Source organism: Moschus berezovskii, chromosome 4 (assembly GCF_049115385.1).
Source record: "Moschus berezovskii isolate FMDL1 chromosome 4, NW_MosBer_1.0, whole genome shotgun sequence".
In the NCBI taxonomy this organism is placed as follows: Eukaryota; Metazoa; Chordata; class Mammalia; order Artiodactyla; family Moschidae; genus Moschus; species Moschus berezovskii.
In genome coordinates, this window is record NC_142463.1 from 12,508,851 (window position 1) to 12,524,944 (window position 16,094).

The window sequence follows — 16,094 nt, forward strand, 5'->3', positions numbered from 1 at the left end:
CGAGTCGCGAAAAATATGCGGTCGGCCCGCAATGCCTTCTGGGTGCGGTAGTTTACGTGTGGACTGGCTGCCCGATTGCGAAGCTTCTCTGTGATTGGCTGTTGTGAGGCCCTCCTAAGACGGCGGCTTTTTATTGGCCAGCCTCTGGCAGTTTGAATTTGGTGGCGGCGATCTCACGACGCGTTCGTCCCGGAGCCGCTCCTTCTCAGCTGAAGCAACCAGGTTTTTCCTCAGCCGGGGTTTCAGAACCTGCAGGTGGGTGCCTCGCGAATCCTTTATGCCCGGGCCCGGAAGGGCAGGGGTCCCCATTCAAACCCCGTGGGGGGGCCTGCACCCTCTCCTCACCATCTCCGCCGCTGACGCCTTGTGCCTCCGCCCCTCGCTCCCCGCAGCCTCCATCGAAGCGCCATGGCTCCGTCTAGGAAGGGCGGCAGTCGGGTGGCTAAGACCAACGCGCTGCGGAACAGAAAGCTCGCCTCCTTTCTTAAGGACTTCGACCGTGAAGGTAAGGGGCGGAGCCCGGGTGGTCGCGGTCACCTGGCTCAATCGCGGGGTGCTGGAGGATTGGGACGCGGGCAGCAGGGATTCCGGGAACCTTTTGCCCGCTGGGTGACCCGTGCCATGTCCTCTCTGCCCTCTCGCAGTGCAAATGCGATCCAAGCAAATTCAGTCAGACAGGCAGAACCTCCTCAAAGAGTTGGATAACCTGTACAACATTGAGATCCTGCGACTCCCCAAGGCGCTGCGCGAGATGAACTGGCTCGAATACTTCGGTAAGAGCTCCTGGTCTTTCCCCAGGCCTCATCCTGGAGCCCTTCTGTGTTTACCATGGCAGCTTTTATCTTCTCAGTGAGGTCTTCCAAGATCACCTTAGGAGGAAATTGCAGTCCTGCTCCTCCCTAATCCCTGTCTCATCTCCCTGTTTTTCTTCTTAGCACTTTCCCTCATCTTCCTCTGCAGGCAGGCAAATGTTTTCTCTAAAGGAGAAGATAATAACTATTTTAGGCTTTGTAGGCCAGAAAGTTCTCTGTCCAGATTACTCAACTTTGCTGTTATAGTTCCAAAACAGCTGTAATGAATGGGCATAGCTGTTTTCCAACAGAAATCTATTTATGGAAACACTGAAATGTGAATTTGACAGATTTCAGATTTCATGTATCATGAAATACTCTTCTTTTGAGGGGGGTGGTATTTTATCTAACCATTTAAAAGTGAATGAATGAATAGTTTGTTACCAGAGCTCAGATGGAAGGATAACTCCAACCAGCTCTTTCTGCAGCTTGTGGAAATCATTAATTTATAAATAGGCAAACAAATTGTGAAGTGCAAGGACTCAGAGTTTTCCTGGCCAGAGGAAAACCCCAGCCTGTTTGTTCCCTACCCTGCTGCTGCTGCTAAGTCACTTCAGTCGTGTCCGACTCTGTGTGACCCCATAGACGGAAGCCCACCAGGCTCCCCCTTCCCTGGGATTCTCCAGGCAAGAACACTGGAGTGGGTTGCCATTTCCTTCTCCAATGTGTGAAAGTAAAAAGTGAAAGTGAAGTCGCTCAGTCGTGTCCAACCCTTAGTGACCCCACGGACTGCAGCCTACCAGGCTCCTCCATCCATGGGATTTTCCAGGCAAGAGTACTGGAGTGGCTTCCACCTGGTTAAATGTCCAAGGAAATGCAAGTTCAGTTCAGTTCAGTCGCTCAGTCATGTCTGACTCTTTGCAACCACATGAATCACAGCACGCCAGGCCTCCCTGTCCATCACCAACTCCCAGAGTTCACCCGAACTCATGTCCATTGAGTCGGTGATGCCATCCAACCATCTCATCCTCTGTCGTCCCCTTCTCCTCCTGCCCTCAATCTTTCCCAGCATCAGGGTCTTTTCAAATGAGTCAGCTCGTCGTATCAGGTGGCCAAAGTATTGGAGTTTCAGCTTCAACATGAACACCCAGGACTGAGCTCCTTTAGAATGGACTGGTTGGATCTCCTTGCAGTCCAAGGTACTCTCAAAAGTCTCCTCCAACACCACAGTTCAAAAAGATCAATTCTTCAGCGCTCAGCTTTCTTTATAGTCTAACTTTCACATCCATACATGACCACTAGAAAAACCATAGCCTTGACTAGATGGACCTTTGTTGACAAAGTAATGTCTCTGCTTTTGCTATCTAGGTTGGTCACAACTTTGCTTCCAAAGTTAATTTAGTGGCTGCAATCACTATCTGCAGTGATTTTGGAGCCCAGAAAAATAAAGTCAGCCACTGTTTCCACTGTTTCCCCATCTATTTGCCATGAAATGCAAGAGGCTGTCCTTTTGCTGGGTTACCCTTACTTTTACTTTTTTCTTATGATGAATTACCCATTAGGTAGCCTGCTACCTGGATAGAAATGCACGTTCTGCTCACATAGATGTCATTTAATGATTCTTTTGGACTTTCTCTTAATTAATCTATTTGTGCATTTCTGTAAATATTCATTGAGCATGTGTTAGTCACAATATCATGTGCTGAAGATGCATTGGGAGATAAAACAGACGTTATCCTTGCTTCCAGGAACTTACAAGTTAGTAGATAAGAATTGTTCTAAAAATTTGGACATGCTTATATGTTTAAACTTACAAGTACAACAAAAGAGAGTAAAGTAGTGGTCAATAAGCACATTTACATAGTGCTTTCTATGCCAGACAGGCATTGTGTTTTCTAATGTTAACTGAAAAATCAAGTGTTTTCCATTTATTAATGATTTCATCCTCATAACAAACAAATTAGTTGTTGATTTTATTCCTGCTTTGTAGATGACAAGATTAAAGCACAGAGATTGTTTACTTTGCTCAAAGTCTCATAAGCCAATTAGTGACAGATTTGAATGTAGGCATTCTGGTTCCAAAGTCCTTAATTGTTATACAGGATACTACCAACATTTCCAGCAGAAGGACTCTAACCTAAGTTTTTATTCTACATCCAAATCTTGCAAGGAGCTCTTCATTCAGTACACATTTACACTATACATACTGGTGACATATTTTTCGCGGGAAGCTGTGGATATTATTTTTGTCCTCGAGTTCAGTTCAAGGCAGGGTTGGGCACTTCTACAGCTTTGAGTAGTTGTTGGATATGATGATAGTGAGCAACTAACTCAACACTTCACAGCAATCTGCTGTGAGAGAAAAATAAGCAGAGTTTGGGGTTTGAGCTGGGTTTTGAAAGACGAATTCCAAATTTGTAGAGTGAAGGGGATTATTTCAGGCAGGAGAAATAACTATCAGAACACTGAGTCATGAGAGACAGTGGCACATTTGGGAAATAACAGTCGCTTTGGTATAGTGGAACTTGTAGTAAGTCATGAAGGGAACAGTTAAGCTTGGAGAAAGATTAGACTAGGTTGTACAGGCTCCTGAATGTTGGACCAAGGACTTAATCTAGCCCAGTGTAAGATCAGTGGTCATATTAGGGAAGATAGTTTGTTAATTAAATTATTAGAATCTAATAACCAAGCAAATTGTTCTTTTCAAAGCCCTTGGAGGAAACAAGCAGGCCCTGGAAGAAGCAGCAACAGTAAGTGACTTCTATTTTTGAACTCGTAGTTAGTTTTAAGTTTAGTCCGTCCACAAAATTCAATTGTGGGTGCTGACTATGGAACAGGTTCCAGAGGGGACTTTACGGATATCAACTAAAAGATTATAGTTGTTGAATGCTGAGTCCATGAAGGCCAAGTAGTTCCAAGGTTTATAGAGAAATAGTCCTATTTTGGGCAGGTTCCTTGCATCTCTTTGCCCCTGACCTTTGCAGGTGAAATAGAAAGCCAAGTTCCTTTAAACCTCTGGCCTGCTAGGGGACAAAGAGACTGTTGCCTTTTCACATCATACTCTAGAAGCTGTGCTCTTGCTTGGGACTCAGGATTCCCCACTCCCTCTCACCTCCTTCCCAGCATGATTACCAGGACTGAAGGCAGCATGATGGGGAGGCAGAATAGAGTTAGATCAGTACTGTCTGTTGCAATAGCCACCAGCTATGTGTAACTTTAATTAAAATTAATTAAATATTTAGTTCCTCAGACACATTAGCCATGAGTCACATGTTCATTAGCCACTATGACTATTGAATCATCCTCCATTTCAGACACCTCTCATCTCTCTAGCACGGCATAGCTTCTTGCTAAGCCCCGACAGCCTCAGAATCCTTGTCTGAGTATTCCATGTGGTCTCCACCAATCCAGAGATGAAACTGTGTCATTCCTTGTCTGTAATGGCTATTCTGACACTTAATGTGCCCTACAAGAAAAGCCTTGTGAAGCATGCCTGTTTTTGGCTATTCCCATACATATAGATAGTTACCACTGGGAATAAACTTAATTAGAATGGTGACTGGAAGCCTTTTTGAAGGGTGTGGGAGCATAGCAGAAAAACATTTGGCCCTCTAGACTTAAAAAAAAACATTCTTTTAAGGTAACTGTGTGATGGGTGCATTAATTGATTGTGATAATCATTTTACAATGTGTATGTGTAACACTTTTTTTTATATATATAGGCTTTTTTTAAAATTTACTTTTAAATTGAAAGATAATTGCTTTCAGAATTTTGTTCTTTGCTATCAAACCTAACATGAATCAGCCATAAGTATACATATATCTCCTCCCTCTTGAACCTCCCTCCCATTTTCCTCCCCATCTCACACCTTTAGTTTGGTACAGAGCCCTTGTTTGAGTTCCCTGAGACATACAACTAATTCCCATTGGCTATCTGTTTTACATATGGTAATGTAAGTTCCCATGTTACTTTCTCCATACATCTCACCCTCCTAACCTTTTAAATGTGTTAGAATCATATTTGTCAACTATACCTCAATAAAGCTGGGGGTGGAATGAGAAGACTGACATAGCATCAAGTGTTGTAGAGAATATGGGTCATTTGAAACTTGTACTGTTTGCTCCTGGCGTGTAAACAAGTACAATCACTTTGGAAAACAATTTTGCATAATATTAAGCCTGAACACCTGTGCACCCTGCAACTCTCTGATGCCCTATTCCTAAGTATACAACCAAGAGTAAACCTGGACATGTGTGCATCAGACACAGCTATAAGACAGTTCAAAGTAGCAGTGTTTGTAATAGCAAAATACTATAACAGGAGATAGGACAAATCCATTGTGACAGGTATTACATAGCAGTGAAGACAAGTTAACTACAATCACAAATAGTGGTCAAAAGCAGAACCAAGCAAAATATTGTTTAAGGACATAGACATTTGTGGAGAAATATACATACGCCCACACTTTCCTTCAAGCAAATGGAATGATAGTGGTTGTCTCTAAGGAATGACAGAATTAGGACACTAGTCACCTTCTGAGGAGAGGCAAAGAAATAGCACAGGGAAAAGTACATACTTAGAAGCAAGCAATTGGCAATGTTTGGGGTCTTTGGTTGTATGGTGGATTAATGGGAGTTCAGTATTTTGTGTTATAAGTAACATAATCTTTTGTATATATCAAAGAATATGATTTTTTAAGTTGTTTTTAATCTCAAGATATTGTTCCTCACATTTGATGGAATATACCTGGTGTTTTCCAACTGTGTTTGGCACAGGCTGACTTGGATATCACAGAAATAAACAAATTAACAGCAGAAGCTACTCGGACACCCCTGAAACCTGCCAAAAGTGAGTACTTTTCAAAACCCCTTGTTGAAGTGAGAGAGCAAAGGCCCAGTGTAGTTGGTTGGCTGCTTGGGGAGGCCTCATTGGAGGAGTCTCTTCCCTCTAATGCCTGGTCCTCGGTCTCGAAAATCCAAAAATTTGATTTTGTCTTCTGCATTCAGTTAATTATATGCAGGACTGATAACTAACCGAACTCTTCAGACCAATTTGTGAGCTTAAATGAAAGAACAAAAACAAAAGCTGTGCTGGAAACCACACATTGTTGCCTGCTTCCTTCCCTGAGAGAGAGGAGAGCAAGGTTTGGAGAGGTGTGACAAGACATGGTATTGCTAGCCAAGACTCCCTGATGTGAGCAGAAGGGTTGAAAGAGAATTGTGAAAGGACCAGCTTTCTCAGCGTGTCATTCCATGCTACTCAGTTCACTGACCCATCCTTGTAAAATGCTCTCTCCTACACGCCCCACACTCGGGGAAGCACTATCTTAGAGGGAAAGTTTGGGGATGTTGATTGTAATTAGTGAGCATAGATTCAGGCCAGCATGGGCTCTCCATTGGACGTTCTGTCACTGATCTTAAACTCTGGATTTCAGGCTGCCCATCAGGCAGCACCTCTTCTGGGCCAGGCCTAAAATACCACCCAATGCTTATTCCAGCTTACATTTTTTTTTTAAGATAAATATATTTGTATTCTTGTGTCATAGAAAAAAAAGCTTAAAATTCATTGAGTCTGAACTCTTTCCCCTCGGTTAAATTTCTCTATGGAATCCCTGCTTAGGATTTTCTAGCCTGCGGTTTTATGTATTTAGCAATGAGACACTCCCTTTCAATGACAGACAGCTGGAATGGTTAGAACATTTTTTCTAATTTCGAACCAAAGTTTCCTTGTAGTATCATATTGATACTACTTCATATTGATACTGCTTCTGTTCTTTGAGGTCCCATAGAGCTGTCTTCCATATGACAACCCCTTGAATATTAAAAAACTGGTATTATTTCCTCTTGAATTATCCATCTTAAACATCCCTCATATTCCTTTCCCTTCTAAAATGACAATTGTAATAACATTATTTGTAAATAGTATTTTATTATAATAGTAATAACATTCAAAAAACTAAGATCATGGCATCCAGTCCCATCACTTCATGGTAATTAGAAGGGGAAAAAGTAGAAGCAGTGACAGATTTTACTTTCTTGGGCTCCAAAGTCACTGTGGATGCTGACTGCAGCCATGAAATTAAAAGACACTTGCTCCTTGGAAGGAAAGCTATGACTAATCTAGACAGTATGTTAAAAAGTAAAGACATCACTTTGCAACAAAAGTCCATATAGTCAAAGCTATGGTTTTTCCAGTAGTCATATACAGATGTGAGAGCTGGACCATAAAGAAAGCTGAACACGGAAGAACTGATGCTTTAGAATTGTGTTGTTGGAGAAGACTCGAGAATTCTGTGGACATATAATATGTTCAGTATCATTCAAGGGACTTTACATTCATTCATCCACAAATATTTAATAAGCACTTGTAGGCACAATTCTAGAGTTTTGGGATGAATAACAAAGACACCATTTTTGTGGAGCACACATTCCATGTCTCATCATATCTGTATGAAGTGTCTCCTTCCTTTTATAGAAGAAGAAATTGAGGATCGCGGTGAAAACCATGTGACATAGGCAGGATCAGGCCTCACACTCAAGGCTGACTCGGGTCTGCATTCTTAATCAGAATGCTGGGCTGCCCATTCAAAGCATGATAGAGGGTTTTTTAACCACTCTGAGACCTTATTTGTGTGTGTGGCTAAATCCTCTTTTTTTCTTTTAAATCATCTTTCTATTGGATCTATTTCTTGATTACAAGAAAATAGATTACTTAAGATTGCTTAAGTTTTATTGCCTATAAGAAATGTGAATGCATAAAAGTTTATTCCCATGAGAAATATCACTCTGTTAAAACTTTCTTACAGCACGGAAGGTAATGCAAGTGGATGAGATGATAATGGAAGAAGAAGAGGAAGAAAATATCAATAAGAATCCTCAAACTGCAAGAGTAAGTAGGCACTCAGATTTGGGGCGGGAGCCTATCAGCAGAAAAGGAAATACTTAAAATATAGTATACCTCCTTTATCACTACCTTACCCCACTGCCCCTGGAAGTTTTACCATTCCTCTTAGGACACAACCTTTAAAATGAGTGAAATTTCACTAGCTGGAGAAGAAAAGGAAGGGAATTTCAGGAAGAGGTATGAAAGTGCCCTTTAAGGAACAGGAGGCGGTTTGGTGTGGTGGCAAGGACATAAGCTGTGAGGGTAATCTGGGGAAAGCAGTGGTCTTGTGAGCCAAGCTTAGAGGTTGTGATTTCATGAGGTAGGTCATGGTAAGTGACATGATGGATAGGTATTCAGAACAGCATTCAGGATAAACAAGAGAGAAAATTAGAGACAAGTGAACCAGTTCGAAGCTTTATTATTTTGTTTAATTGAAGTATAGTTGATTTACAATGTTGTGCAAATCTCTGCTGTATAGCAGAGTGACTCAGTTATGTACTATAGGCAGTCTTTTTGAAATATTCTTTTCCATTATGACTTGTCACAGGGTATTGAATATAGTTCCCTGTGCTATACAGTAGGACCTTGTTTCTCCATCTTATACATAATAGTTTACCTCTGCTAATCCCAAACTCCCAGTCCTTCTCTCCTCCGCCCACCTCCCCCTTGGCAACCACAGTTCAGTTCTCTGTGTCTGCGAGTCTGTTTTGTGGATATGTTCATTTGTGCCATAGTTTAGATGCCACATGTAATATATATGTGGTCTCTCTCTGATGTACTCACTTATTGTGATAATCTCTGGTTGCATCCATGTTGGAGGAACCTCATGCTGTTTTCCATAAATGGCTGCACCAACTTACATTCCCACCAGCAGTGTAGAAGGGTTCCCTTTTCTCCACATTCTCTCCAGCATTTATTATTTGTAGACTTTTGAACGGTGGTCATTCTGACTAGTGGGGGAGGTACCTTGTAGTTTTGATTTGCATTTCTTTAATAATTAGTGATGATGAGCATCTTTTCATGTGCCTACTGGCCATCTTTGGAGAAATGTCTGTTAAGATCTTAAGGTCTTTTGCCCATTTTTCGATTGGGTTGTTTGGTTTTTTTGTGGTTGAGTTGTATGAGCTGTTTGTATATTTTGGAGATTAAGCCCTTGTCTGTGACATCATTTGCAGATATTTTCTTCCATTCAGTAGGTTTGTGTTTTTGTGTTTTTTTTTTAATGTTTCCTTTGCTGTGCAAAATTTGTAAGTCCCAAAATTCAGTCCCATTTATTTTTATTTCTACTGTCTTGGGAAACTGACCTACGAAAACATTGGTACAATTTATGTCAGAGAATGTTTTGCCTATGCTCTCTTCTAAGAGTTTTATGGTGTCATGTCTTATGTTTGTCTTTAAGCCGTTTTGCATTTATTTTTTTGCACAGTGTGAGGGTGTGTTATAGCTTTATTGATTTATATGCAGGGGCTGCTGTAATTCTTGAACTGAGGCCCTGACCCTGTAAAAAGAGAAGGGATAAGTTTTACAAAGGAGAGTGGGCGAGATTGCTGGAGAGAAGGAGTGGCCTGAGACGGCCAGTTGGTTTCTGGCTTAGGGAACTGCCCTGTGGTGGAACTGGGGCATGGGAGGAAGAGGAGTGCTGGGTTAGGGCAAAGGGAAGCAGTTAGTCTGTCAGGTGTTCGACCTGCTGAGTGTGTAATACTTCTCCAGCATGTCTAGCCCTGACAGAAATCTCAGCCTGGAGCTCAGGCAGAAGTAAGAGATTGAGAAACACCGACTCCCAGATCTTTAGGTGGTTGTCCCAGCATGGGGATCAGTGAAGTTGAACGGGGAGAATGTGGAGGGAAGGCTGAGAGTGGACCCTGGAGGGAAGGTAGAAAGAGGAGCTCGTGAGGCAGCCTGCAGAGCAGAAGGCCAGCCAGAAAAGCAAGGGTGCTGAGTCGATCTTCAGAACAAGGAAGGACCATCAGAAGGTAGAAAGTGATTCTTTTCAGGTACCTCCAAGGCCTCGGCAAGGGTGGGGGCTGCCGACGGTTCCTTGTGTTGGGCACCTGGGTGCCCTTAGTGACTGTCACAGCAGTGCTGTATGAGGGGGTGGGAGCAGGGTAGGGGAACCAACCAGGCTGCTCTCAGTTCAAAAGGCACTTACCTTTAATCTTGGTCAAAGTTCTCTAATTGGAAGACTCAGGCAGTATAATTCTTAGTTGACCAGTTCTGCTCTGAATTATTTAAGTCACTGTGAGTTCTGTAAGGTATACCTTCTGATGTTCAGATATTCAGTTCTTTTCCAGAGCTGGTATCCTTCTCCCTAACCTTTTCCCTTTGTAGGGCTTTTTGTAACCTCAGTTTCATTTGTTTGTGACTTCAGGCTAAAAGGTGTCCTCCATCCAAGAAGAGAACCCAGTCCATACAAGGCAAAGGCAAAAATAAAAGGTAAGAGGTTTTCCAAATTCAGATGTGCTTTTGGTTTTATTGGAGAGCCCCATCATCATGGCAGGAATGGACAGTAAAGGGGCTTTTGTGACTTGTGTTCAAGTAGAGCTTCGCATCATCGAACCCAGCAGTATCTGAGCTTGGGGGCCTCTAGAAACCGTCCGACCCGACACCTTCTCTGGCTCTGCTGCCCGTGTTCTCTGTCTGTCCCCCCTTTTTTTAAAATCAAACAGGGAGATTAATAAGACACGGAAACATACAGTAAGCACTGCATATTTTGTTCAGTTGCCGGACAGTCCATGTGTAGAGCTACCCACATGGTCAGTCACAAAGTGGCTATCACCTACCTGTGGTTAGTTTCTTGAAAAATTCCTCCTGGTCCTGCTAAGCAACGAATCACCACGGACTTGAATTTCTTATGCTGGGAGGGTGGGGGAGGGGCTGCCTCTTAACAATCTCAGGAAAGGAGTGGGTCACTGGAGCGTGTCTGTGAAGCGTGAGCTCCTCTCTCTTCTCCCTGGGCAGTGGGAGCTGTCTGGCAAGAGGACAGGAGCTCCAACTGGGGCCTACAGGGTGCAGAGAGGCTGTCTCCTTCCTCTCGTTCCCTTAGCTTGATTGAGAAGTCAGATTCTGGAGGCAGACTGCCTGGGTTCAGGGTTCTGGCTCTGCCCTAATGTCCCCAAGTGTCTGCATCTGGAAATGAGGATAAGGGTGCATCTCACAAGGTGGTAAAGAGGCTACATGAGCTAATGTATGGAAGGCGCCCAGGACAGGCTCTGACGTGCTCAGTGTTACCTGCCTCTTCGGCTGCAGTCACTGGCCCTGAGAGTTGGTGCACCTGATGGCCGTGTCTCTCCCGTAGGTCAAGTCATTGCACCACCGTTACCCCAGCTGTGGGCCGACTGGAGTTGTCTCTGGTGAAACCAACTCCGGGCCTGACACCCAGGTTTGACTCACGGTGAGTACTGGCAGCAGCGCTTGGATTTCAGTGGGAGCCCCATACTTGACATTTGTCAGAAAAGAAGGGTATTTAAGAAAATACTGGAAAGCCTCACTCAGGAGCATTTCCTAATGTTTGCTCTCCCCTGAGAGCATGTTCAGTGGAAAAATGATTGCTTATCTGATGAGAGGGAGGAGACCAGTCTGTCCCTGATGACTTGGAGGCCTCTAGTGACTATTTTGGTCCTTTCTGATTCTGATTAAGTTTATTTTAAGTTGGAAGGTACTCTTCCTATACCCTTGGTAGGAGTGAAAATTCACACCACCTTTTGGGAGACCAATACAAATAAGGATGTTCTTATGGCATAGATTAATCCCTTCAACTAGATAGGAGATGCTGTGTAGCCATTAAAAAATAAGTGGCTTTGCATGTGCTGATGGGAAGAGCTTCATGGTCAGGAGCCTCTCCAAACAGGTGGCAGAGCAGCATGTCCTAGATGACCCATCTGATAGTTTCTGGAAGGATGCATAAGGAACTGAGCATGCTTATCTCTGGAGTGGGAGAGTGAGGAAGACCTACCTTCTATTTCTAATTCTCACTCCTCAATTTTTTTTTTTTTTTTTGCATGGGTATATAGCAAAGGACATTTAGGGGGAAAGAGATGGAAGCACTTTAAAGATCTCAAGAAAGTCAGTTTGGGAATTAATATAATGATGTGATCACTGAACCATCCTCCTTTGACCCTGGAAAATTTCTCCTGATGGAAGCACATTAGCCACTCTTGGAAATATATTAGCCACTATTTATTTCTGGCTTTGTGGATGGATGGGTGGGTGACTGCTCTCCATATGGAGCTTTGGACCTAAAATGTACATGGATAAGAATTGACTTTCGCTAGATATATGTTTGATAATTACAGCCTCCTTTCTCCAGCTGTGTTGAGTTATTACTGCTTTTTAACCCTAAATTTAGAACATGCCTTCTTAGAAATGTGTGATTTGAAAACTGCAGCTTGAGGCCAGATGGGGTTTGGAAGGGCTCGTAGCGCCTGGTGTCACTCAATCTGCCAAACCATTCTTACAGAGATTTTCCCACTTTATAGGATCTTCAAGACCCCAGGCCTGCGGACTCCAGCGGCCAGAGAGCGGATTTACAATGTCTCTGTGAATGGCAGCCCTCTTGCCGACAGCAAAGAGATATTCCTCACTGTGCCGGTGGGAGGCGGAGAGGTCAGTGTTCCGGGGAGGGGTGGGCCAGGCCACGGTGCGCTGAGTACTCACCGTTTCTTTCTCTTGTCCATCACCCACTTCTCTCCTGAAACCCAAAGTCCTTTGGTTGCCTGGCTCGTCATCTCCACACTTCGGTAGGACTCGGAACCATTTCCTCTCCCAGGTTAGAGCTCCAGACTGGGAAGATTCTGGCCCAGCTCTGGGCTCCATTTGTTCGTCAGCTAACACAGGCCCACGCATCTTGTATTAATAGCAGGTTCAAGATGTGGAAGACATTCCTGCCCTTGAGTAGCGGTCAGTAGTCAAGCTAGGCTCCCACTTAACCGTAACATAACATGTGATGTGTGTGCAGTAAGGGAGATTTTAAAGGGTGTGCAAAGGAGGGCACTGTCAGGCTCCATGCTTAGTCTAGAAAGGGGAGCTCAAGGGTCTTCCACTTTGTGTAACTTTGAGGAGTCTGAAGCAGGCAGAGCAGAGCAAGTTGCTGACCTCCGCTCGGGGACAGAGGGAATGGTTTATCTCACATGAAGTCTGCAGGGCATTTCTAAGCTAATGTGCACCCCTTGTCTTCAGCTGATCCAACCACTGACCCAGTGATAAACGCCAACATCACTGTCTCCTTGGGACTAACACCCCTCCTGCCTGCCTTGCCACCACCCCCCACAAGTGCAGAACATCAAGGGGACCCTCCAGGGCACCCTGGGCTGCTGGCAGAGGTTCCTGCTCTGAGGGACCAGCCACTTTAACCCTCTCCCCTCCCCACAGAGCATGCGGTTATTGGCCAGTGACTTGCAGAGGATGGATATCGCACAGCTGGATCCAGAGGCCCTGGGAAACATTAAGAAGCTCTCCGTAAGTCTCACGCTCCTCTCCACACACAGGGTGGAGCCTTCTGGGTTTAGCCATTCTTAGGATTGCCTTTTGGGTCTGGGCTGGTGCTTTACACTTAGAACTGTTTCCCCCAAGGAATTTTTTTTTTCCCCCCAAGGAATTTTGACGCTAGGTTCTCCTGCTTACCTAGCAGCAATTCTGTCCCTAAATTGATGTTGAGTCTTGGTCCAACCCAGAGTGCCTACCACAGAAGTTCCACAAGAAAATAAAAATTCTGCTTCATTCAGGCAGTTGGTGCCTGTATGTTATGGCACAGCAGTTGATCTCTGGGAACTGAAGCTTCCTCACAACAGTTCAGGAACAGGGTGAGGAACTTGTTACAAGGAATCGCACAGAATCGAAGAGTGTGCTGACCAGCCAGGCCCTCTGGGTGGTGAGACCACAGTGCCGGGGGTTGATGGGGCTCTGCTGCTGCATCAGCTCCTTTAGCACCTCTGTCTTTGGGGCCCAAGCACTCATTTCTCCTGCACCAGTCCTTCCTCCCTAAGCAGAATATCACCTTCTCCATGAGGCTCTTGGTTCTCCTCCCCCTTACCTTGGTCTGGATGCAGTTCTGGGTAGTTGCATTCCCTACTCCATTGCCCAGCATGGGCTGTCCACTTAGTCCTCATTTAAATTCTCAAGAGGAGAAATCCGCGATTCTGTTCCCAGTTTGGTCAGACGGGCCACCCTGGTCCTGTCAGCTGGATTAGTGTGGTGCACGGGAACATGGAGCACACACGTGGCTGCTGTTGGCCCCCCTTCTGGGTGGGGGGTGGGGTAGGGTCTGAGAGGGGCATGTCCAGGAAGCAGATGAGGGCGGAGCTGCTTTCTCAAACATGTCATTCAGAACATGAGCCGGTGCTGAGACTAGGCACATGCCAGCCACCGGAACCTGGTGACATCCTTCATTAAGCTGGACCTCCAACATTGCTGTTCCCAAATAATACCTCCACTATCTCATCTGAGATGGCATTTTGCTGCTTCGTTCAGATGAGAAATAGAGATGCAGAAAGTTTAGTTCAGTGTGCATTGCTGGTCTAGTGGTGAGCATAGCTGCCTTCCAGAAAGCTTAGTTCGTTCATGTACGAATAGAGGATGGAGAGCTGAGAGTCAGTCAGACCGGCCCAGCCCCAGAGTCAGTGCTCCCTGAGTAGGCTAAGGGACGGGTGGGCACGCCTGCCCAGCGCCACCCACTGAACGACCTCGCCTTCTTTTCAGAGCCGTCTTGCTCAAATCTGCGGCACCATACGAACTCAAAAATGAAGCTGCTATCCTGAGACGGGACAGGATGGGCCTTCAGTGGGCACTTCCGGGACCCTGAAGAGACCTCTTCCTTTTGGCTTACTGTTTGAGTGTGAAGTTCCAGAGCAGGGGGTGGCGTTCCTCTTGGAGAACTCGGGAAGCTTTGCTTTGGGCGCCTCCCAAGCCAGGTGACAAAGACACTGCCTCTGCATCCATGCAGTCCAAACTTCCTGCCATTCTCTGAACTGACTTCTCCTTCCTGCTCTTAGAGCGGCCGCCTCTGCCTCCTGCAGTTCCGTATCCTCTTTGCCCTGCCCCGACTCAGAGGAACCTCGTGCTCTCAGGAGGACTGCCAGGCACTCTTCACCAGAGAGCCCTGTGCAGCTGGGCTCCCAGCCTCCTAGCCTGCAGGCTGGGAGCTGTAAGCTCCAAGAAGGGAGCTCCACGAGAGGGCGGCTCCGAAGCTGGAAGGGACTGTGCGGACGGGGCCAGGACCAGCCACAGCTGTGACCCCAGCAGGACATCTCCCCTCCCGTGCCCATCCCCTCCCTCCTGCGGCGGCTACTGCTGGGGCTCTGCAGTCTTATACCTGCCATGCCTAGTAGTTTCGTCTCAAGTTGATTTGTGGATGAGTATTGTGTATTATCCCTGTTTACCAAAGACCAAAACTCGGTTTGAGGGCAGTCTCCGTATCTTGCTCTCCACCTCTCCAGTTAGCTCAGTTAGTGGGACTCTGGGTAAGGGAACTGTAGGGTTTAGATTAGTGCGGGGTTTTTTACATGACTGGCTGCAGTTGAACTCAGAGCTCTCTAGTCTCTGCCAGTTCTGTAGACTTTGCTGAGAGCACTTCTCTCTTCTTAGGTTCATGGGGGAGTGGGTGTAGCTGGTCTGGGGGCCTCATTCCGTGCGTTTGGCCTCTGCCCTGGTGTGGGCTGTCCCATGGGCACGGAGACCCCTGCGCCCCAGCCAGCCCTTATGCCCCGAAGAATCATGGGATGTGGTCCAAGAACGTGGGAGCCGAGAGTTCCCGCCCCAAACTTGGGAGCACAGTGTTGTGTGTGTGGTTCTTTGTTGTACTTTGTACTATTTTGCTACACGACCATCCTAGTAATCCAGTCCTGTCCAAGATATGTTCTTTTCAAATTGTTTTATTCTCCCTTTCCTGAGACTTTTGTACATATTGTTTTCCTGAGTCGTGGTATCTGTAAGCTGATCTATTCTGATCAGAGCTACCAAAAGGTACCGGTTTTCAATAAAGTGTGGATTTGGATTTGTTTTTAACTGCTACTTCACCTGCCTATCATCTCCAAAATGTGCTACTTGGACTAAAGACAGTTTGGGGGCTGAAGCTATTAGAGCAGAGGGACAGCTGCTTCCTGCAGACGTGAAAGCCTTTACTTCAGGCAGAATCTCTCTGATACCTGAAGAGGGGGCCTTCTCCCCAAGCAGGGCATGGTAATCTAGCCCAAGAAGTTTTCTCCCAACGCCTTCTTTCCACAAACTAGAAATTTACATCTTGGGGGCACAACAACTAGGGTGTCTCTAGTTTCTCTGTGTAGCAACTCGTCAGCCAGGGACAGAGCAGGGGCCCAAGTGATTCAGTGATCGGGCTTCTCACTTCCCCAGCTTCAGGCTCTGGCAGATCTGCCTTCCTGGAATTTTCACTGAAATGATCAAGCTGGGGCTCACAGTGGAAGAGC

At 45.5% G+C, this 16,094-nt stretch overlaps 1 protein-coding gene across 1 annotated transcript; it reads left to right on the forward strand.

Annotated features, from left to right (window-relative positions):
* Window positions 1–156: 156 nt before the first annotated feature.
* CDCA8 (cell division cycle associated 8) lies at window positions 157–15,664 on the forward strand. The gene is made up of 11 exons (XM_055402296.2): window positions 157–255; window positions 393–505; window positions 645–773; window positions 3,501–3,541; window positions 5,568–5,640; window positions 7,598–7,680; window positions 10,046–10,110; window positions 10,973–11,068; window positions 12,153–12,279; window positions 13,045–13,131; window positions 14,371–15,664. The coding sequence occupies exons 2-11, from the start codon at window positions 409–411 to the stop codon at window positions 14,413–14,415; spliced, it is 843 nt and encodes a 280-aa protein (XP_055258271.1). The 5' UTR covers window positions 157–255; window positions 393–408; the 3' UTR covers window positions 14,416–15,664.
* The last annotated feature ends 430 nt before the right edge of the window (window positions 15,665–16,094 follow it).

Bases quoted from the DNA above. Each gene is read 5' to 3' on its own strand.
- CDCA8 (XM_055402296.2), top strand. From the start codon at position 409: ATGGCTCCGTCTAGGAAGGGCGGCAGTCGGGTGGCTAAGACCAACGCG. The intron at 774-3,500 runs GTAAGAGCTCCT...TTCTTTTCAAAG, and splicing joins GAACTGGCTCGAATACTTCG to CCCTTGGAGGAAACAAGCAG. The intron at 5,641-7,597 runs GTGAGTACTTTT...ACTTTCTTACAG, and splicing joins ACCCCTGAAACCTGCCAAAA to CACGGAAGGTAATGCAAGTG.